The sequence below is a fragment of the Macaca mulatta genome, chromosome 1 (genome assembly GCF_049350105.2).
Source record: "Macaca mulatta isolate MMU2019108-1 chromosome 1, T2T-MMU8v2.0, whole genome shotgun sequence".
Lineage (NCBI taxonomy): Eukaryota > Metazoa > Chordata > Mammalia > Primates > Cercopithecidae > Macaca > Macaca mulatta.
In genome coordinates this window covers 220,099,385-220,122,225 of record NC_133406.1, presented here as the reverse complement: position 1 = coordinate 220,122,225, position 22,841 = coordinate 220,099,385, and the positions used below count along the sequence as shown (strand labels likewise).

Here is a 22,841-nt window from a genome sequence, read left to right as displayed (position 1 = left end):
CATGTTGCCCAGGCTAGTCTGAAACTCCTAGGCTCAAGCAACTTGCCCACTATGGCCTCCCAAAGTGTTTTTTTGTTTTTAAAGATAGGATCTCACTCTGTTGCCCAGGCTGGGGTGCAGTGATGTTCTCATAGTTCATTACAGCCTTGAACTCCTGGGCTCAAGCAATCTTCCTGCCTCAGCCTCCCAAGTAGCTGTAATTATTGGCATGTGCCACCATGCACAGCTACTTTTTTTGTTACTTTTTTTTTAGAGATGGGGTCTTGCTATGTTGCCCAGACTGGTCGTCTTGAACTCCTGGCCTCAAGCCATCCTCCCACCTTAGCCTCCCTGGTAGCTGAAGATTACAGGTGCGAGTCACCATGTCCAGCCTATGTAGGGTCTTTTACCAATGTAGAATTGCTGCAAGCAGTCATAAAAGTTCCAGAAAAGTAGTCAAGGAAGAGATAAGAATTTCCTCTCTAACAAACATCTCCCAAAATGAAATATTAATGTATCAATCTTCCTCTAGGGTACATATTTTGTGTCTATTGTCCACTCTAATTTTTACAACCTTGGTCTTCATTTGTTTATTACACTTTCAAAGTCATTCCAATTCTGTGACTAACAGCAAACTGCACTCAACTATATTTATTAGACAGTTTTTAAAAAGTTTTCTGAAATCATGATATAAAAAGACTATCAACACAGTTTGAAGTGCATTACCTATACAATAATGCTTCTACCTATCTACCTACCGACCTAACTTGTGTCATAAAGTATTTAGATTCAAGTCCTGAAAATCTCAGGAGAATGGCTTGATGTTATCTTTGTGGAGGTATGTTTTACACACAGCAACTATTATGCTCACAGTTGACGTAACATCTTGTAAGGAAAATTCCAAAGGCCCTAAAAGCTATATTCATAAAGCCTATTTGAAATTTTTGTCTATTTTACTACTTTGCAGCAGTGCATACTCTAAAGAGAACCACAGGGAGAAATGGCAGATTAGTAACTAGCTCACCAGGGATCAGTATACCTGGAGGCTTTCTGCCTTTTTTTTTTTTTTTTTTGGAGATGGAGTCTCACTCTGTTGCCAGGATGGAGTGCACTGGTGCAATCTCGGCTCACTGCAACCTCCGACTCCCTGGTTCACACAATTCTCCTGCCTCAGCCTCCCGAGTAGCTGGGATTATAGGCATGTACCACCATGCCTAGCTAATTTTTGTATTTTCAGTAGAGATGGGGTTTCACCATGTTGGCCAGGATGGTCTCAATCTCCTGACCTCGTGATCCGCCTGCTTCGGACTCCCAAAGTGCTGGGATTACAGGCGTGAGCCACCGCACCTGGCTGCCTTTCTGCTTTCTAACCTTCCCAGGGTTATCACTGGCTTGGCAAGCTAGGCAGAAACTGCTTCCCCAACTGTTCAGAAGTTGACATCTAAGCAGTAGCAGCACCCAAACCAGCTGATCTCAGAGGCTCTTCCACAATACTATGGAAGGACAACACTATCTTTGTAGGTTAAGAAATAGAAGCAAAAGACAGGGTATCTTCATGGCTCCAATAAATGGTCCCCCTAGACAGTATGAGCCATTTATAACTCAGGTTTTAGAAGGGATTGTGAAATTCTCATCTACTTGCAAGATGGCTCCTGGCGGACACTGACATGAAGCAATCCCTACCATTTCCCTCTTAGAAAAAGGTGGGCACTAAATTGTCAGGCCTCTCCATTCAGAATAAAATAGTACAACTTTTACATGTCTTGGTCTAAGGTCCAAGACTGGTTAGGTCTAAGCATCAAAAGTTAGGCCTGGAGACACTGCACTGCCTCTAGTTGCAGAAGGAAGCAGGTATGGTGAAACATGAAGTAATTGCTGAGACACAGAAGCGTTAACCTCATTTTATGTCTAAATAAAAGGTAGTAGTGTGGTAGTTATTGCCAGCAACAGCAATTCTACTACCAACAACAAAAGTGTAGCCACCATGTCTGGTTATGATATTCTTTCTTCAGGGAATCCCACAAAGGGAGAAATGCAAATGTCTGAGATATCCTAGAGACTAAGTTAGTATCTCACAAGTTCAATTATAGCCAATAATGGTAGACTATGCTTCCGGGGATCTTTATAGATATGAATCAACTTCTGAATATAGTTTGAAGAGACAGAAAATAGTAAACAATAATTTACCATTATCATTTCCGGAATTTTCTGAGGAATATATCATAATACCTGGGTAATAAGTAACTATTTATAAATGGATATCCTTGTCACTCCAACAGTATTATTTCTAGGAAATTATAGTTTCAAGTCTGCTGGGGGGACCATATTCAATCTGATTTTGAGGGTGTACATACCTTCATTTGCTCTTACCATTTGCACTGGCTAGTTACTGGACTGAATTGGAAGCTTCTCTTTTAAAACTGGGAAACCATCCTGGCCTTAAAAACCAATAACCACAGCAACTTTTGCCAAAATTTCTTACTAACTGGTTCAAATGGACTTAATCTAGTCATTCACTGAATTCAGAGCAATCTAGCTTATTGCTGAAAGAAAACTTTTTTTTTTTTTCCATACAAGGTCTCATTCTGTTACCTAGGCTGGCGTGCAGTGGTGTGATCATGGCTCACTGCAGCCTGGACCTCCCAGGTGCAATCCTTCTGCCTCAGCCTCCCAAGTAGCTGGGACTATAGGTGCACACCACCATGCCCAGCTAATTTTTGTATTTTTAGTATAAATGGAGTTTCACCATGTTGCACAGGCTGGTCTCAAACTCCTGGGCTCAAGCGATCTTTCTGCCTCAGCCTTCCAAAGTGCTAGGATTACAGGTGTGAGTCACCATGCCCAGCCTGAAAGAAAACTTTTTTTTTTTTGAGAGGGAGTCTCACTCTGTCGCCCAGAATGGAGTGCAGTGGCACAATTTCAGCTCACTGCAACCTCTGCCTCCCTAGTTCAAGCGATTCTCTTGCTTCAGTCTCTGGGTAGCTGGGATTCGTGCCACCATGCCTGGCTAATTTTTTGTATTTTTAGTAGAGACACGGTTTCACCATGTTAGCCAGGATGATTTCGATCTCCTGACCTCGTGATCCACCCGCCTCGGCCTACCAAAGTGCTAGGATTACAGGTGTGAGCCACGGTGCCCAGCCTAATTTTCATAGTTTTAGTAGAGACGGGGTTTCACCATGTTGGTCAGGCTGGTCTTGAACTCCTGACCTCGTGATCCACCCGCCTCGGCCTACCAAAGCGCTAGGATTACAGGTGTGAGCCACGGTGCCCAGCCTAATTTTCATAGTTTTAGTAGAGACGGGGTTTCACCATGTTGGTCAGGCTGGTCTTGAACTCCTGACCTTGTGATCCGCCCGCCTCGGCCTCCCAAAATACTGGGATTACAGGTGTGAGTCACCACGCTTGGCAAGAAAACTTTTTAATGATCCTAGGGGCAAGTATAAATTTTCAAGGACCTAGAAGACAATGTTATCATTGTCTACAAAATCAAATGAATAAATTCAACAATGACTTTTTTGTTTTTTTGAGACTAAGCCAGGCAGAGTGCAGTGGTGCAATCTTCGCTCACTGCAACCTCCGCCTCCCGGGTTCAAGCGATTCTTATGCCTCAGCCTCACAAGTAGCTGGGATTGCAGGTTCATGCCACTACATTGGGCTAATTTTTGTATTTTTAGTAGATGTTGGCCATGTTGGCCATGGCTGGTTTCAGACTCCTGATCTCAAGTGATCCACCCACTGCAGCCTCCCGAAGTGCTGGGATTACAGGTGTGAGCCACTGCACCCGGACAATAATGACATTTAATGGTTACCTTATTCTAAAAGGATGGCTATATGTGAAATGAATACAGAAAAATATACAGTGGCATTTAATCATATGTGCATTTAATTTATGAGAATATAAGCTTGGCAAAAAAAAAGAAAGGAAAATTACAAGTAGTGCAGAATTCTTACTGCCATTTGACTCAATAAGCATATGTCCAAGTGAGGACGAGATGGCAGATGCATATCCAATGTCCAGACCTTAGGAGATCCTAGTTGCTATTCCCTTAGAGAGTGGGCATCTGTCAGTGCCGGGTGTGACTCTGTGTTTATATTTGATACAACATGGCTCCTAAAACAAAATTTTTTACCAATGCAATTTTCACTTTAAACATTGGTTATACAACCTATGCCTGGGTAAAATTTTGTGGTTGAACCAAAAGGAACCTGATCTATGCACTTGTGATGATGGTATATCACAAATATACCAGAACCTGATCAAATGAGGATTCACCACCAATGACAGGCAGACCTCATCAAACCGTCCATTGACAAGAATCATAATGAAACCAAACTGAAACAGACTAAATCATTAAGAACATGGAGTTACATATCCTTCTCCATGAGGCTAGAGTGGGCAGACAAGTGCTTCCTACCCACAATAACCATGGTTTATTGGAAGAATAAGGTTTTTAAATTTAAGACAATTTTTCAGAATTGTTCTCACAAAGAAAAGGTTTTTTCCTCAAAGAACATTTGGGGATCACATGTAAATGGGCTGCTAAAGGCCTCAGAGTTTCCCTGAGCCTAAGGGGTCTCTGCTACCTTACTTACATCATGATAGAGATCTAACAATAATATTCAGAAAACCAAAAGATAACCTTTATGCCCTAGCACAATCTATAAAATGCCATCACATCAACCAACATATATCAATATATTAATTGCATCATATCAACACATTACAGTGGATACAACTTTCATCTATGGAAAAAACTAAATACTTAAAGAGGTAAGTACTTTAAAAATTAACTGATACCCAAGAGCCTAGTAACTGAATACCACTCTTGAAGAGGATACCGACCCTTTGAAAAAGTCCTGTTTGCTGAGTTTTTCTGATTGTACCAGCTGATAGAGTAGTTGGCCCATGTGATCCCTGGTGATCTGGCTCCTTTCCAGGGTGGACTCCACTCCCACTCTCACAAAAACATGTAGCAGGCCCTGGGCATTCAGCTCTTCCACACACTGCACGGCTTCCTGTTCCAACAGCAAAGAAAGGCTTACTCCAAAATCTGGATAGTGTTACCAGAATGTTAAGATAACTTTAAAATCTTTTACTTAGAATCAGGAGAAAGCTCCATGAACAGGACAGTTTCCATATTTAAGTTTCTATTTGTTTAACATACTCTATAGCTCAGTAAATTGCAGGCTGATATGGGCAATATTAAAAGTCATACAAAAAAAGAGCATTATAGCTCTTTTCAAATTTGTCTAGTAGGTTTTCCAGTTTTTACCAGAGAACCGTTTTTATAAATAAAAATTTTTAAAAAAATGATGCATCTTTACAAAGTTAACATGTTTAGTTTAACAATTTTATTAAACATCACTCAAAGGGCCAGAGTCAAATGTATTTTTCTACATAATATTTACTTATTTTATGATCATTTATTTAAAAAATTGAAAATAGTATATTATGAAATAGATATTTAATGTCGTGATTCAAAAGCCTTAATGTGTCAACAGAGATTACTGTGTCTATGTAGGTTAATATTTGCTCAATCTTCAATGAAAAAAGTCTTCATATGAAAATTAAATTGAAGTGATACAGTTAGGTTAAGCATTAAAATTCTTTTAGTAAGTTTTTGTGGTATGCTTCTTAATTTGTGCTTGTTAACTGGTGTTTACTATAGAGTAATCCAGCCAAGTCAATATCTTTGGTCTGAAGGGTGAAAGCCGGTCAGCCAGAGTTGCTGATACACCAATAAAGCAGTGTACCTCTCTGCTCTCAGCTACTGGAAATTAGTCTGGTGCCCTGAATTCAAAATCTGTTGGTTCAACCTTTGAAGCAAAGTAGCTCTTCCAAGGGGGAGGATGTAGGTAGGAAGGGTGGTGACCTGATGCAGAAGGGAGGAAGCTCATCTAGGTGTCTCACCACTGATGCTTTTTCCTCCTTGCTCCTTTATTTAATACCTCCCTCACATTAACTTTTTATCTAACAAAATTTCAAGCCTACAGAAAAATTAAAGTCATACAATATACAACTACATATCTTCACTTTGATTTAGATTCATCAATTGTTTTCTTTCTTTCTGAATGTCCAAATTTACTATTAATGATGTCAATAAAAATATTTGATATATAATACATATTCAAATTTCCACAACTGTCTCTAAAGGTCTAACACAGCTTTTTGTTGTTGCTGAGTCCAGCTGAGAATCCAACTTTACATGTTATGATGTTGTTCATATTCCTTTAATCTAGAACGGTCCTTTCTCTTTTTTGTCTTTTCATGACATTGCCATTTTTGAAACATTTGAAAACATTTTGAGACAATTATGTAAAATGGTTTCTTTTTTCTTTTGAGACAGAGTTTCACTCTTGTTGCCCAGGCTGGAGTACAATGATGCAATCTTGGCTCACTGAAACCTCTGCCTCCCAGGTTCAAGAGATTCTCCTGCCTCAGTCTCCCAAGTAGCTGGGATTACAGGCACGCACCACCAAGCCTGGCTAATTTTGTATTTTTAGTAGAGACGATGTTTCCCCATGTTGGTCAGGCAGGTTTCAAACTCCTGACCTCAGGTAATCGCCTGCCTCAGCCTCCCAAAATGCTGGGATTATAGGCGTGAGCCACCGCGCCCGGCTGTAAAAGATTTCTTATATATGCTTTTAACCAACTAATTCCCTTTTGTTTCTGGCCACATCTGTACCTCACACACAGTCTTAGTTTGTTAAATACATTACCACTCATCCTTCTTATTCCAACTTCCAGAATGTCGCTTCTGTCTATTCCCTGGTCTCTTCATCCTTGTGGGTCTTTCACTTTTTTTTTTTTTTTGAGACGGAGTCTTGCTCTGTCGCCCAGGCTGGAGTGCAGTGGCGCGATCTCCCCTCACTGCAAGCTCCACCGCCTCCCGGGTTCACACCATTCTCCTGCCTTAGCGTCCCTAGAAGCTGGGACTACAGGCGCCCGCCACGACGCCCCGCTAATTTTTTTGTATTTTTAGTAGAGACGGGGTTTCACCGTGTTCGCCAGGATGGTCTCGATTTCCTGACCTCCTGATCCGCCCGCCTCGGTATCCCAAAGTGCTGGGATTACAGGTGTAAGCCACCGCACCCGGCCTTTTTTTTTTTTTTTTTTAAACAATATAAGGTCTCACTTAGTTACCCAGGCTAGAGTGTAGTGGCATGATTATAGCTCACCACTGCTTCAAGTTCCCAGGCTCCGGCAATCCTCTTGCCTCAGCCTCCCCAGTAGCTAGGACCACAGGTGTGCCACCATGCCCAGCTAATTAAAAAATTTTTTTTTGTGGAGATGGATATCTTGCCCAGGCTGGTCTTAAATTCCTGGGCTCAAGTAATCCGCTAGCCTTAGCCTCCGAAAGTGCTGGGATTACAGGGGTGAGCCACCGTACCTGGCCCCTTGTGGGTTTTTTAACCTTACTTTAAGCCAATCAACATCATTGCTACGCCTTTTCCAAAGGACCTGTAAATGAATGCAAATATTCAATCCTCAAGCTGGGCGTGGTGGCTCACACCTGTAATCTCAGCACTTTCGGAGGCCAAGGTGGGCAGATCATTTGAGGTCAGCAGTTTGAGACCAGGCTGGTCAAGAAGGCGAAACCCTGTGTCTACCAAAAATACAAAAATTAGCTGTGTATAGTGGCACGCGCCTGTAATCCCAGCCACTCGGGAGGCTGAGGCAGGAGAATTGCTTGGAACTGGGAGGCAGAGCTTGCAGTGAGCTGCAATCGCCCCACAGCACTCCAGCCTGGGCAACAGGGCAAGACTCTGTCTCCAAAAAATAAATAAATAAATAAAATAAATAAATAAATATCAATCCTCACTACACGGAAGTGATTAAATGTTTTCTAATGGGAATTCATTCACTGTGTTTGCATAAAGGGTCAATTAGCTATATCATGATACACATTTTTTAAACTTTAAAAAGTTCAGGGGTACATGTGCAGGATGTACAGGTTTGCTACATAGGTAAATGTGTGTCATGGGGGTTTGCTGTAGGGATTATTTCATCACCCAGATACTAAGCCTAGTATCCACTAGTTATTTTTCCTGATCCTCTCTCTCTCCTTCCACCTTCTGTCCTCCAGTAGGCCCCAGTGTGCATTGTTCCCCTCTACGTGTCCATGTGTTCTCATCATTTAGTTTCCACTTACAAGTGAGAACATCAGGTATTTGCTTTTCTGTTCCTGCATTAGTTTGCTAAGGATAATGGTCTCCAGCAAAATCCATGTCCCTGCAAAGGACATGATCTTGGTCTCTGTATGGCTGTATAATATTTCACGGCGTCTATGTACCACATTTTCTTTATCCAGTCTATTGTTGATGGGCATTTAGGTTGATTGCATGTTTTTGCTATTGTGAACAGCGCTACAATGAACACACGTGTGCATGTGTCTTTATAAAAGAACAATTTATATTCCTTTGGGTATATACCCAGTAATGGGATTGCTGGGTCAAATGTTACTTCTGTCTCTAGGTCTCTCAGAAGTAGCCACACTGTCTTCCACAATGATTGAACTAATTTACACTACAACAGTATAAAAGTGTTCCTTTTTCTCCACAACCTTGCCAACATCTATTATTTTTTGATTTTTTAATAAGAGCCATTCTAACTGGTATCAGATGGTATGTCATTGTGGTTTTGATTTGCATTTCTCTAATAATCAGTGATGTTGAGCTTTTTTTTCTTGTGATTGTTGGCCACATGTATGTCTTCCTCTGAATACTGTCTGTTCATGTCCTCTGTCTACTTTTTAGTGTGTTTTTTTTATTTCTTGTAAATTTGTTTAAGCTCCTCATAGATGCTGCACATAAGACCTTTGTTGGGGGCCAGGTGCAGTGGCTTATGCCTGTAATCCCAGTACTTTGGGAGGCGGATCACCTGAGGTTAGGAGTTTGAGACCAGCCTGGTCAACATGGCGAAACCCCATCTCTACTAAAAATACAAAAAAATTAGCTGGGGGTGGTGGTGGGTGCCTGTAATCCCAGTTACTCGGGAGGCTGAGGTAGGAGAATTGCTTGAACCCGGGAGGTGGAGGTTGCAGTGAGCTGAGATTGCACCACGGCACTCCAGCGTGGGTGACAAGAGCAAAACTCTGTCTCCATAAAAAAAAAAAGAGAGCAAAAGAAAAAACGACAACAAAAAACCACCTTTGTCTGATGTATACATTGCAAACAGTTTCTCCTATTCTGTAAGTTGTCTGTTTATTCTGTTGATTGATAGTTTCTTTTGCTGTGCAGAAGCTCTGTCATTTGATTAGATCCCATTTGTAAATTTTTGTTTTCATTGCAATTGCTTTTGGCATCTTCATCATGAAATCTTTGCCTGTGCCTATGTCCTGAATGGTATTGTGTAAGTTTTCTTCTTCACAGTTTTGAGTTTTACATTTTAATCCATCTCTAGTTGATTTTTGTATATGGTATAAGGAAAGGATCCAATTTCAATTTTCCGCATATGACCAGCCAGGTATCCCAACACCATTTATTAAAATGGGAATCCTTTCCCCATTGCTTGTTTTTGTCAGGTTTGTTGAAGATAATTGAAGGTGTGTAGTCTTATTTCTGGGTTCTCTATTCTGTTCCACTGGTCTGTGTGTCTGTTGTTGTACCATACCACGTTGTTTTGGTTACTGTAGCCCTGTAATATAATTTGAAGTAGGTTCAGTGCAGTAGCTCATGCCTGTAATTCCAGAACTTTGGGAGGCCAAGGAGGGCGGATCACGAGGTCAGGAGATCAAGACCATCCTGACTAACACGCTGAAACCCCGTCTCTACTAAAAGTACAAAAAATTAGCCAGGCGTGGTGGCAGGTGCCTGTAGTCCCAGCTACTTGGGAGGCTGAGGCAGGAGAATGGCGTGAACCCAGGAGACAGAGCTTGTAGTGAGCCGAGATCGTGCCACTGCACTCCAGCCTGGGCAACAGTGTAAGAATTTGACTCAAAAAAAAAAAAATATATATATACACACACACACACACACACACACACACACACATACACACATACATGGTTTGAAGCAGGGCAGTGTGATGCCTCCAGTTTGTTCTTTTTGCTTACGACTGTCTTGGCTATTTGGGCTCCTTTTTTTGGTTCCATATGAATTTTTAAATAGGTTTTTCTAGTTTTGTGTAGAATGTCAAAGGTAGTTTAATGGGAATAGCACCGAATCTATAAATTGCTTTGGGCAGTATAGCCATTTTTATGATAGTGATTCTTCCTATCCATGAGCATGGGACGTGTGGTGGCTCAGGCCTGTAATCCCAGCACTTTAAGAGCCCGAGGTGGGTGGATCATTTGAGCTCAGGCGTTCAAGACCAGCCTGGCCAAAATGGTGAAACCCCGCCTCTTCTAAAAATACAAAAATTAGCTGGGCATGGTTACAGGCACCTGTAGTCCCAGCTACTTGGGAGAGTGAGGTAGGAGAATTGCTTGAACTTGGGAGGTGGAGGTTGCAGTGAGCCGAGATTGTGCCACTGCACTCCAGCCTGGGCAACAGAGCAAGACTCTGTCTCAAAGAAATAAAAAAGACCATGACAGCTATATCCAGGGTGCCAGAAATGCTTCATAATGATAATGTGTTGTTTTTGCTCCTTAATATCGAAGTCAATTTGGTTTTCCTTTAGTGGGGTACTCATTCTCTCTGCCCACCACTCTATGTTGTAAATTATAGCATCCAATTAAAAGAGAGTACTTGGCAGAAATGCATCAGCGTTAAGCAAACTGAATTGTGTAGGACTTGGATTACTCAACCTAAGTATTATCAGTTCATAATGACACCTGATTTAGACCAGAACCAAGTATTATATACTGTCAAAGGACTTTGTTTTTTTTTTTTTTTTAATCTCATTTACCTTAAAATCATTAATGTGTAGAAATTCATCAATGATAGATTTGGACTTCCTCTCCATTTCCTCTTCTGATAATGCAGCCTTGTCAGGAGCTGACACTGCTGAAATTTCTGGTTTTGCTATTAGAGAGGCCCCCCCCCAAAAAAAAGTAAAAATAATAAAAATTACTATTAAAATAGTGAGATTATGGTTGACAATATTATGTACTTTACATTATTTTTACAGTAAAGGCATTTAATAGCTACAAGACAATAGATACAAGACATTTAAACAGAATACAGAAACCTTTTGTTTTAGAATAGATTTGCACTAACTAACTTTATAATCTACAATAACAATGAACAAGATTTAGGAACATGGTAAACTTTCCTATTTAAAGCTTTTTTGTTCCTTTCTGTATTATGATCGTTCCCCATTGCTTCGAAGATGAAGAGTTCACGAGGTCTTCACAATCCTGCACAGGTCAGGGCCCTGCTTGCTACTAAGCCTGAGCCACACTGCTGCTTGAACAAATCGTGGCTATTCCTACTACAGCTTTGCTCATAGTAATCCTGTCTGGAGTGCTCTTTTCCTCTGCTTCACACCCATCCCTGTCTACAAACCTGCTTCATTCCCATGGGTCCTTCAGATGAAGGAAACCTCCCCTTGCCCTAATTCTACATAGCTCCTTGGTACCAGATAGTTCTAAGTATTCTCTTAGAACTAAATTCCTTTCTTCATAGCACCTTTCTCAGTTTGTGTCTTTTGTGGAATTACTAAAAAAGGTCTTTCTGACTCAGCAGACTGAAGGCCGAGAACAGGGATCAAGTGCCTCACACTTGCTGTGCATCTGGTAAATGTACAAATGAATCAGATGATAAAAACACATAGAGCAGCTGTGCTACATTATTCACTACACACAAGATATTTTAATATCCTATCTTGTTATATTTCAAAAGTATCTACCACAGATTTAAAAAAGTCACACGTCCCTAAAGCTGTATTATCTAAAGTTACACCAATTGGGAGAAGACACTTTAATTTGTCTCTGAGATCCATTTAGGGACTACAGTTAAGAGAAACAATTTAAATAGTGAAACAAATTAGAAAGCTATATAAATATTAAAAACAACTGGAATTACTTCATGATAAATATTTAAAAGAGGCTGAAAATAATCTTCAATTTAAACTGTTTTCCATTGCTATATTCGTTATCACAACATTTAATACTTTTTGAAAACCCTGGCCGGGCGCGGTGGCTCAAGCCTGTAATCCCAGCACTTTGGGAGGCCGAGACGGTGGATCACGAGGTCAGGAGATCGAGACCATCCTGGCTAACACGGTGAAACCCCGTCTCTACTAAAAAATACAAAAAACTAGCCGGGCGAGATGGCGGGCGCCTGTAGTCCCAGCTACTCGGGAGGCTGAGGCAGGAGAATGGCGTAAACCCTGGAGGCGGAGCTTGCAGTGAGCTGAGATCCGGCCACTGCACTCCAGCCCGGGCGACACAGCGAGACTCCGTCTCAAAAAAAAAAAAAAAAAAAAAAAAAAAAAAAAAAAAAGAAAACCCTGTATTTATCGGGTAATGTTCTAAGTATTTACATGTATTAACTTCTTATTTAATTTTCATAATATCCTGAAAAGGTAGGTACAACTTATCCCCATTTAACAGATAAGGAAACTGAAACACAGGTTAAATACATGAAGCAAGTTTTAGAGCATTATCTGAGCAAGTCCTCTAAGTATATACATGCTAAATGCATACAAAAAACAACAGGTTACCAAGGAAGATGAAGGCGACTAAAGATAACCTAATACCTTCTCTTTGGTTTGTCTTGCAGTGGCTTAATAATGAGAATTTTCACACATTTGAGGGGCTCTACACAGCATACACAATCTAACAGCAACGTAAAGTGTGGGATGCTACAGGGACTTGTAAGAAATTCAGATTGCTTAAAATACAGCAGGAGGACCTCCTCACCATAACATTTAATAAAGAATGGAGAAAATTTACAAACTGTCGAGCTAAGGCATACCTAGGGAATGAGAACAGTTATAAAACTATGAAGTGCCCTTTCACTCTTCAGATGCTGGTATGTGTTGCTATTATATGTTGATTCTAAAATCTACTCAGGCAGTCTCCTTTTTATTTTTCCTTCCAAATTTAAAACCCAAATCAGAATCTGCATCTGTTTAAGCCAAGTCTCTCACCTGACTCCCTTGTTTTATTTCGCTCGGCCTCAGTGTTGTTCCTCTCCACATCCACAGCCCCTGTGAGCTGCTTCACGGTCTCCAGCATCTCTCTCCGCTGCTCTTCTTGAGACTGATTGTCTAGCAGGTCTTTACTGCTGCCACCCCTCATGAAAGTATTTGGCCGAGCTGTTGCAGATGGAAGGGGCTTATCATTCTTCTCCCTGCCCATACTTCCACGACTTAAAAGACAAAACAACACTTTTCAAAGGAAAGACAAGCCCATGTCCCCTACATATTCAAATTATAAAATAACACTAAGACTTCCTGAAAGTATGCAGAATAATTTTTCACAGATAACATTAGATGTGTGAGGCACCAACTATATTTCAAAGTCTGCTTATTCAACAAACAAGTAAAAGAGTACTTTAAAGGGAATATTTATTAAGATGTTTTAACTTTTTTCTCTGAAGCGATACTACTTAATACTTTAAAATGTCAGTGGTGGCCAAGCATGGTGGCTCACACCTGTAATCCCAGCACTTTGGGAGGCCAAGCAGGGCAGATCACTTGAGGTCAGGAGTTCAAGACCAGCCTGGTTAACATGGTGAAACCGTGTCTCTACTAAAATTACAAAAATTAGCCGGATTTGGTGCCGGGTGCTTGTAATCCCAGCTACTTGGGAGGCTGAGGTACGAGAATTGCCTGAAACTGTGAGGAGGAAGTTGCAGTGAGCCAAGATTGCACCACCACACTCTAGCCTGGGCGATGGTGAGACTCTGTCTCAAAAAAAAGTCAGTGATAATTTTGGTAATTTCTTTTTCTTTTCTTTTTTGAGATGGAGTTTTACTCTTGTTGCCCAGGCTGGAGTGCAATGGAGTGATCTCAGCTTACTACAACCTCCGCCTCCCGGGTTCAAGTGATTCTCTTGCCTCAGCCTCCTGAGTAGCTGGGATTACAGGCATGCACCACCATGCCTGGCTAATTCTGTATTTTTAGTAGAGACAGGGTTTCTCCATGGTGGTCAGACTGGTCTCGAACTCCCGACCTCAGGTGATCTGCCCACCTTGGCCTCCCAAACTGCTGGGATTACAGGCGTGAGCCACCATGCCTGGCCTTAATTTTGGCAATTTCTTATTTTAGTTTTTAAAAATCTTTCAGGAAAAAGAAGACAATGATGAAAGTATGAGTTACATAAATGAAAGGGAAACAAATATTATAAGAACATGGTATCACTATCTGAGAAATTATACAATGGTACCTTTTTATTTAGAAACTTAAAACATATGGAAAATATTTGAGAATCAAGTAAAAGCTGTCTTAGATTAGCTAACGCCATATATTTTATTCCTTTTAAGAGAGACTCTCCATATTTCCTGATTTCGTCTTCTTTTAGACAATTTTAACCAGCTGGGCAAACAGTTTGTTGGCCCATGGTAGACCAGAAGCAGCAAATTAAAAGGGAAAAGGAGAGACTCAGGCAGGATAATGGTCTAACTATTGTGAAAGAACATACACAAGTGCTTAGGAAGTAGAACCATTAGGGGACATTTATGAGAGCAAAGCGCCACAAGTGATACTCAACGACAATCTGAATCATCATGAAAAGCTGACTTGTGCTAAGTATACTTCGTTTCAGAAGAAGTCAAGGGATTAAGTAACACAGTTTGCAAAGTCTACCTAATCAAACTTATTACAATAATAATAATAAAAAGCCTGATGGGAGGATCGCCTGAGACCACGAGTTCAATGCCAGCCTGGGCAACATAGCAAGATGCCATCTCTAAAAAATAATAATTAAAAAAAAATTTTAGAGCTTAAAGAAACTTCAGTTCTGAAAGTGCTTATGTAAAAAATGTTTTTTGTGACTGCACTACAGGGTCCCCATTCATGGTATGTAAACCAGCCAACAGAATACTTGACTGTAACAATCCTATAAAAGCAAAAGTAGAAAGATAGTGAAATATGGAGACTAGCAAAAAAAATGAAGGAAAACCTCAAATATAATGTGAAGAACACTGTGACAGAGAAATGTATGGGTGGATTGTCACGTTCTTTAATTCCCATAGTTGAGAATGCTAGATGCTTCTAGAGTATCTGGAGGATTAGCTTGGGGAGCCCCTAGACATGCCTCCAGCGCTGTTTGGGTGGGCCTAGTTTTCTTAAGAATCCCTTCCCTCCCAGCCAGGCACAGTGGCTCACGCCTGTAATCCCAGCACTTTGGGAGGCCGAGGAGGGCAGATCACAAGGTCAGGAGATGATCAAGATCATCCCGGCTAACACGGTGAAACCCCGTCTCTACTGAAAGTACAAAAAATTAGCTGGGCGTGGTGGCCGGTGCCTGAAGTCCCAGCTACTCGGGAGGCTGAGGCAGGAGAATGGCGTGAACCCAGGAGGTGGAGCTTGCAGTGAGCCAAAATCATGCCACTGCACTCCAGCCTGGGCGACAGTACAAGACCCCATCTCAAAAAAAGAAAAAAAAAAAGAATCCCTTCCCTCCCATCCCATCCCAAATCCACCACCCAATTATGTTCCTATCTTAGAAATTATAGTGTGTGTGAAGATTAAAGAAGGAAATCAACTTTAGGAATAAAAGGAATGCATCTATAAGGATTACTATCAGAATCCTTGCTCCCATCTTGCCACACATACTGGCAAGCAGGCTGGCCTTGGGTAGACATAAAAAGCAGGGTTCTCACCTAGTTATGGTCCTTCGGGAATCAAACTCTACAGGCGTGGATGGCGTGGACCCTGAGGGTGCTGGAAGTTGCAGGGCAGAGAATCTGTTTAAACTGGAAGCACTTGACCGTAAGGCATCTACACATGTCAAGGATTTAGAAAAAAATACAAATCACATGACTAAAATGCAAATAATCAGTCATCTGCATCCCTGGGTGAGGCCTGAGACCAGGCATTCCTAACAAGCTTAGGTGATGCCAATCTCCTGGTCCCTCTACCATATTCTGAGAAGCAAAGTGTTAGAAGGAATTTGCATGTAACAGAGTTTAGAAGTCTTCATTTATTACAACCATTCGTTCCTTTAAGAACATAGTAAACGGGTGGGAGTGGCAAATAGAGGAAGAAGGCAAGCAAAAACAGAATAAAACTTTAACAAAGCTAACCAACACAAATGCTTCAATCTCATGTGTGTACAAATAAGCATGTGGGTTTTACTGAATAATGACATTTTTTAAAATTTAAAGAAAAAAGGCTGAAATTACTTAGTAGAAGGGACATATGGGAAGTAGGTTAACACTGAATTTTTTTGTTCTTTCCATTGGGCTTCCTCAGTTAATAGGATGTGTTTCTGATGATCCAAACATCTTTGGACTTCAGGTCAAATCTCTCAAAATCTGATTTTCAAAAAAGATTTTGAACAATATTTCTTTATTCTTTTATAACTCCCTAAAATTACAGTAAATGCACCTGCATATTAAGATTCTTTCCTCAACATAATGAGTTTCCCTTTTAATTTGAGGTCCCAGTAGTTTCTCTAGCTATATTAAATTTGTCAACAACTACAAAAAGGAACCTAAAAAATTAAGGTCTTAGTGGCTGAGTGTGGCTCATAACTGTAATCCCAGCACTCAGGAGGCCAAGGTGGGAGGATCACTGGAGCCCAGGAGTGCAAGACTAGCCTAGACAACACAGTGAGACTCCATCTCTACAAAAAAAAAAAAAAAAAAAAAATCAGTCAGGTGTGATGGCGTGTGCCGGTAGTCCCAGCTACTCAGGAGACTGAGGCAGGAAGATTGCTTGAACCTAGGAGGTTGAGGCTGTGGTGAGCTGTGATCATGACACTACACTCCAGCCTGGGTGACACAGCAGGATCCAATCTCAAAAAAATAAATAAATAAAATAAAAATAAATCAATAAACAAAGGTCTTAATTAGCCTAAATGAATGAACTGAAATTTTTTTTTTTAATGCTTAAAATTATTTAAGGATCCTGAGAAAGGATCTATGTTGAAAGGAAAGGGCTACCAATAAAATTTTAGGCATGATTAGTCTACATATCTTTCCCTAAAACCATCATTCGATGACTATGGGAATGTGCTGTGAGGCGAATGCTAACAAGCCACAGCCAGGTTTGAGGAGGGACACTGCACACTTACCAGTCTCGCTTGCCTTTGCTCCACCACTGCTGCCTTTTCCCCAGCTGCCTAGCTGTGCTTTAGGTACCAGCTGAATTTTTTCATCAATTGTAGGCTGTAACATAAGAGACCACAAGTCAGTTATAGGAAATATTCTAGAAGAATAGTTTTTCTTTTATTTTTTTTCTTCTTCAGTGAAGTAGAACCAATTATAGCAACAAAAAATTTGTTCAGAATGCCAATTTAATAGAAACAGAAATTGGAGTTGTTCTCATTAAACTGGGATCTATGTGGCCCCTGAAGCACTTCCTTGGACTCCAGTTTCTATAAAATACTGTTTGGTCTAGAGAATGCATCCAGGTCCTCCTATTTAAGATGGTTTATGAATTTGCTAACTGTAATAAGCAGTTTCTAATCATTCTTCTTGTACACTACCCATTAATTTTAAAAAGAAAAAATACAAATACCACAAAATTAATTCATTAGTATCTTTACATGACTGTCAGAACACAGATCAACAGACACAACAATTTCATGTTGGGGCTAGAGATAGGCAGTGGGATGTGAGTATTCAACAAAGAATAAGAAGACATTTGAATGTTAGGCAGGGAGCGTAGGAAGGTGCCTGATATCTCATGTTTAATCTTCCAAGCACACCTTTACTACAAGTGAAATAAAATTACGCTGTATGCATTATATTATTATAAAATAAATATAACATAAAAGCTGTAATGTAGCTCTTTGTAAAAAAGATATTTCTATGTTCTGACAGCTCATAATATGTTGCTATGCTATATAATGTGCTTTCACACAAACCTCTCCCAATTAACAATAAATATGTTTAATGGTTTTGTTCTAGGATACTCATGTATAGTATCTCCAGTATAACTATCTGAATACACAAAGTTTATTAACAATTTACATACTTAAAAATATTAAAGTAGTAATGTTGGAGATTTGATACCAGCATTGTTTTTATAGTATCCAAGCACGGAAAACATAATATTTAAAAATACAAATGTTGTTATTAAATACTGACACATTTTTCAAAATGCTGGAGGATTTCTTTAAACATAAACTTTTGGTTAAAACTGTCTCTAGATGGAAATGGAGATGGTAAGACTCAAACTGTATTCAGCAATGGAATTCTTGCTCTGAGATATAAACAACTAGAAGAAAGTACCAGAATCTTGGAGAAAAGGATCCTAGCTAACTACATTATTAAGAGAGATCCAGAGGGAGAATTTTCTATCATGAAGCAAAGCTTCGACAAAACTGTGAGATGCAAATGACATAGCCCATTTTATTCCAATTTTCTTTTTTTTTTTTTTTTTTTTTTTGAGATGGAGTCTCGCTCTGTAGCCCAGGCTGAAGTGCAGTGGCTGGATCTCAGCTCGCTGCAAGCTCCGCCTCCCAGGTTTATGCCATTCTCCTGCCTCAGCCTCCCGAGTAGCTGGGACTACAGGCACCCGCCACCTCGCCCGGCTAGTTTTTTGTATTTTTTAGTAGAGACGGGGTTTCACCGTGTTAGCCAGGATGGTCTCGATCTCCTGACCTCGTGATCCGCCCGTCTCGGCCTCCCAAAGTGCTGGGATTACAGGCTTGAGCCACCGCGCCCGGCCTATTCCAATTTTCTTAAAGATTTTTCTTAATACTTCTTGTCAGTTATCTTCTTTCATGTAGTATTTTCACATTAGTTTTGATTGTCTTCAGTATTTTGCTAGCAGAGTGCCAATTTTCAGAACTATGGAAAGTATAAGGATGAAACTAGACTTGCAAATTGGAAAACCCACTGGACTTTGGAAGTTTCCACTCTTATCATATTTAATACTGCTTTCTCTACATTCTCCAAAGTTCTTCATTCTACTTACATGATCAACTTTTACTGCTGAAAATATCTGCTAGAGAGTTTTTTCCTCTTACTGCCCACAGACTCTCAAAAGAGAGGAAAGCAGAGTCTATTAAATCCTTATTACAGAATGATTTCTAGTAGGCCCTCTGTGGTTTCCTTTAGGCCTTGGATAAGGCAAATCTTTCACGGTAAGGTTTAAACAGGTGACTGCTTTTTTCCCCAGAGCTATGGATACATTGTGTAAAAGCCTGCAATTGACTTAGGCTTCTAAAATATCTTTATTACCTCTCCTATATTAAGCATCTTATATCTACGAAGTAACCTAGTCTTTCCCTCTTTAGTAAACCCTTATAGAAGCAGAAATGAGTATGTAGAATACATTGATCAATAGCAACTTGAAGAAAAATGCATTAAAAAATAACCACCCCACGGATTTGCAATATTGCTGTTTTACATAAATAAGTACTTTTGAGACTCATGTTTTGCAACTATTGTAAATTGTGTGTGTGTGTGTGTGTGTGTGTTTAATATCAAAGGCATCAAAGGAGAGTGTAAATTGTACTTTAAATGTCAGACTCACCTTAGTGATTTTTAGGAATTTTGAGGGGTCCAGTACCCGACTGTTCTTGGCCCCTTGTACAGTGTTCCACCCACCTTCATCCACTCTCTGGACACCTGCAAGGACAACAGAGTGTCAGTCTCTCATCTGTCTCAAGTCAGTTGGACACTGAAAGAGTGAGCAATATTTTCATCAAAACCAAGAAGAAAGACAACAGAAGCTGTTAAAGCATTGATGACAGTATCTTTAATCCCACAGCAGGAAAATACATGCAGAAGCACGGCTTATTTTGGCTCACCCATGAAACATTACCGACCTACAAACAAACAACTGACACAAATGAATATCTGGTGCTGGAGAAGGCAGGGCCAAATCCAGTATTCACAGAATTAATGACTAGAACACTTTGGGAGAAGTCAGATGGAAATTATTTATTCTAAAGTATATTGTATTTAATGGGGTCAAATGATAGAAGTATGCTTTGATTATTTCCCAAGCCTGCTTCTCCAACATTTCAGCTGCTCAAGTGGAAAACCTTGACTCCTCTTTCACACTTCACATCCAATTTTTGTCAGTAAACCTGGTGAGTTAAACCTACACAATATATTCAGAATCTACTAACAACATTAGCAGTTTTGTTTAAGCCACCAACACCCCTTTCCTAGATTACTGTAGAGACCTGTTTTGGCCTTCCTGCTTCTACCTTCAGCTGTGCTCATCATGGCAGCCAGTGTGATTCTAGTGAAGTACAAGATTCTGCACTTTTTTGTTCAAAACACTTCTGATACCTTTCTATCTCATTCAGAGAAAAAGAGAAGATTCCTTACAAATGGCCTCTAAATAATCTGGCTCCTGTTGCCTCTCAGTCCCCATCTTCTACCACTCTCCACATCAGGCCCTTCTTAGGTTCAGCTGCACTGGCCCCCTTGCTGTTCCTTGAAAATGCTGCTTCAGGGTCTTTGTACTTACTACTCCCTTTGCCTAAGTATCTTTACCCATATTTCCACATGATTTAACACCCTCACTTGCTTCAGGTCTTTGCTCAAACAATACCAACTTTTATAGTTTCCCCAATTTTCCTATTTAAAACTGCACCCTACTTGCCAAGATTTGCACTCCCTAGTCCCTTCTCCTTTCTTTTTCTACAAATTTATTTGACAAATGATATATTTTCTTTAAGTATTTATTATTTATTGTCTCCTCTCTCCCCTCTACCATAAGATGTAAGCCACATGATGGAAAAGACTTTGTGTGCCTTTTTAAGTGACAGACAATAAATACTTGCTGAATGAATTAATAAATTGAAAGATCACCTGTCTATCCAAAAGCTTTTCTGGTCCTAACATACTTCGTGATTTTCTCTGTGCTATCTGATATTACTGATCATAAACAGACTTGCTTCTTCCTTGTTTCTATGACACTTGTATCTTAGTCCTTTCTTTCCACTTGCTCTTATCTGTCACTTTTCCAAGAGTTCTTTTCTTCCTTTAGTCATATGTGAATATCCTCCATGAATTAGGCTTTGATATCTACTCCTTTTCCCTCTCAATCTGGTTCAGTGATAAATAAAAGATATTACCCAAAAGGCACTGCACTAGGTACCAGAGTGAGGAAGGTAAGTGTGGTATCTCGAGAAACTTAAAAGTAAAATTTTCTTCTCTGCAGAATTCATCTCTCCTAACAATTTCACTATAAGCTCTACTGTGTCTGTGACAATAACTAATGGTTACAAAGTATTTACTATCAGCCAGAAAATTATCATTGCCCTCTGAAAAACGTTTTCTTTTCCAGTGTTCCTAAACTTAGTAAATGGACTATTGTCTCAGGTTTAAAATGCCTTCTATTTCATCTTTCACTTATTTTGCATGTCTCTTTCTTTTTATTTATTTGTTAATTTTTTTGAGATGTAGCCTCACTCTGTTCCCCAGGCTGGAGTGCAGTGGTGCAATTGCGGCTCACTGCAACCTCCAACTCCTGGGTTCAAGTGATTCTCCTGCCTCAGACTCCTGAGTAGCTGGGACTACAGGCACACATCACTATGTCCAGCAAATTTTTTAGTAGAGATGAGGTTTCACCATGTTGGTCAGGCTGGTCTCAAACTCCTGACCACAAATGATCCACCCACCTCAGGCTCCCAAAGTGCTGGGATTACAGGCATGAGCCACCGTGCCCAGCCTGCTACAAAGTGCCCCTTTCTTTTTTTTTTGGAGATGGAGTCTCGCTCTGCCGCCCAGGCTGGAGTGCAGTGGCGCAATCTCGGCTCACTGCAAGCTCCGCCTCCCGCGTTCATGCCATTCTCCTGCCTCAGCCTCCCGAGTAGCTGGGACTACAGGCACCCGCCACTATGCCCGGCTAATTTTTCTGTATTTTTAATAGAGACGGGGTTTCACTGTGTTAGCCAGGATGGTCTCGATCTCCTGACCTTGTGATCCACCCGCCTCGGCCTCCCAAAGTGCTGGGATTACAGGCGTGAGCCACCGCACTCGGCCCCCTTTCTTAAATAAAGTTTTCTTTCAGCTTTCTCTCTTCTTTTCCTCTAAATTTTAACACTTAATGGAGAATACATTTCATAATTGATACTATCTTCCATTTGCTTAACAAATGTTCCTCTTTTGCTTGTCAAAAGTTTTACCTTACCAGATAAACTGTACACTGAGAGGGAAGTAACTACATTTTCCACTTCTTTTTCTAGTCTCACCAGTTCTGAGTATACAGAAGTTGCTCAATAAAGTCTTACTGCTTACTGGCATTTAAGTAGTGAAAGGAATCATGTTTTGTTCCTGCATTCTCAACTTTTACTCAATAACTTTACTCTTCAGGTGAAACTGCTTCACCTAACAATCACCACTCTATTCTTTGGGCTATTCTTTCTGATCTCATTTTACACCTAAAAATAGATAATTCTTAATATGTATTCGTGAAACTTCCAAGTTCTCTAAACCCTGGTGGATTCCGGCCTCACCTGGTCTTCTCTTCTCTTTGGTCATGAGCTGCTGGACCTTCCTTTGCTCTTCTTGTTCTTCTATTTTAGCTTCTTTGTGAATCTGTTCGATAGTTTTAGGCCCTTGATCTGCTCTTCGAGATACCCAATTGCACTACAAAAGTAGAAAATAAGGTTATCTGCCAGATAACTGAAAATTTTTTAAAATTTAAAAATTTGTAATTTTTACTACTGGAAAAGTACGAAATACCTACAAAAGCTGTATTATGGTAGTTTCTCATGTATCTTATAGATGACACTATGAGCAGTTTAGGATCAGAGCTAAAGAATTAAAATCTTCTCAATCAAACCTGACCAATTGTATACTACATATTCCAATAGCCAATGCATACAAAGAAC

At 40.2% G+C, this 22,841-nt stretch overlaps 1 protein-coding gene and 1 non-coding gene across 33 annotated transcripts in view; one reads left to right on the top strand and one right to left on the bottom strand.

Annotated features, from left to right (window-relative positions):
* Window positions 1-22,841, bottom strand: part of EIF4G3 (eukaryotic translation initiation factor 4 gamma 3) — a 375,758-nt gene that overhangs the window by 25,804 nt on the left and 327,113 nt on the right. For all 32 annotated transcript variants that reach the window (XM_077971386.1, XM_077971367.1, XM_077971281.1 and 29 more), the window contains 7 exons: window positions 22,464-22,596; window positions 19,523-19,617; window positions 17,112-17,205; window positions 15,697-15,814; window positions 13,019-13,239; window positions 10,832-10,947; window positions 4,826-4,998 (listed from right to left, as the gene is read on the bottom strand). In XM_077971386.1, the coding sequence (XP_077827512.1) occupies window positions 4,826-4,998; window positions 10,832-10,947; window positions 13,019-13,239; window positions 15,697-15,814; window positions 17,112-17,205; window positions 19,523-19,617; window positions 22,464-22,596 (950 nt within the window). The remainder of the gene's footprint in view (window positions 1-4,825; window positions 4,999-10,831; window positions 10,948-13,018; window positions 13,240-15,696; window positions 15,815-17,111; window positions 17,206-19,522; window positions 19,618-22,463; window positions 22,597-22,841) is intronic.
* On the top strand, window positions 5,206-5,267 carry LOC114675016 (U7 small nuclear RNA). The gene has a single exon (XR_003726101.1). It is a non-coding gene; the product is annotated as a U7 small nuclear RNA (small nuclear RNA).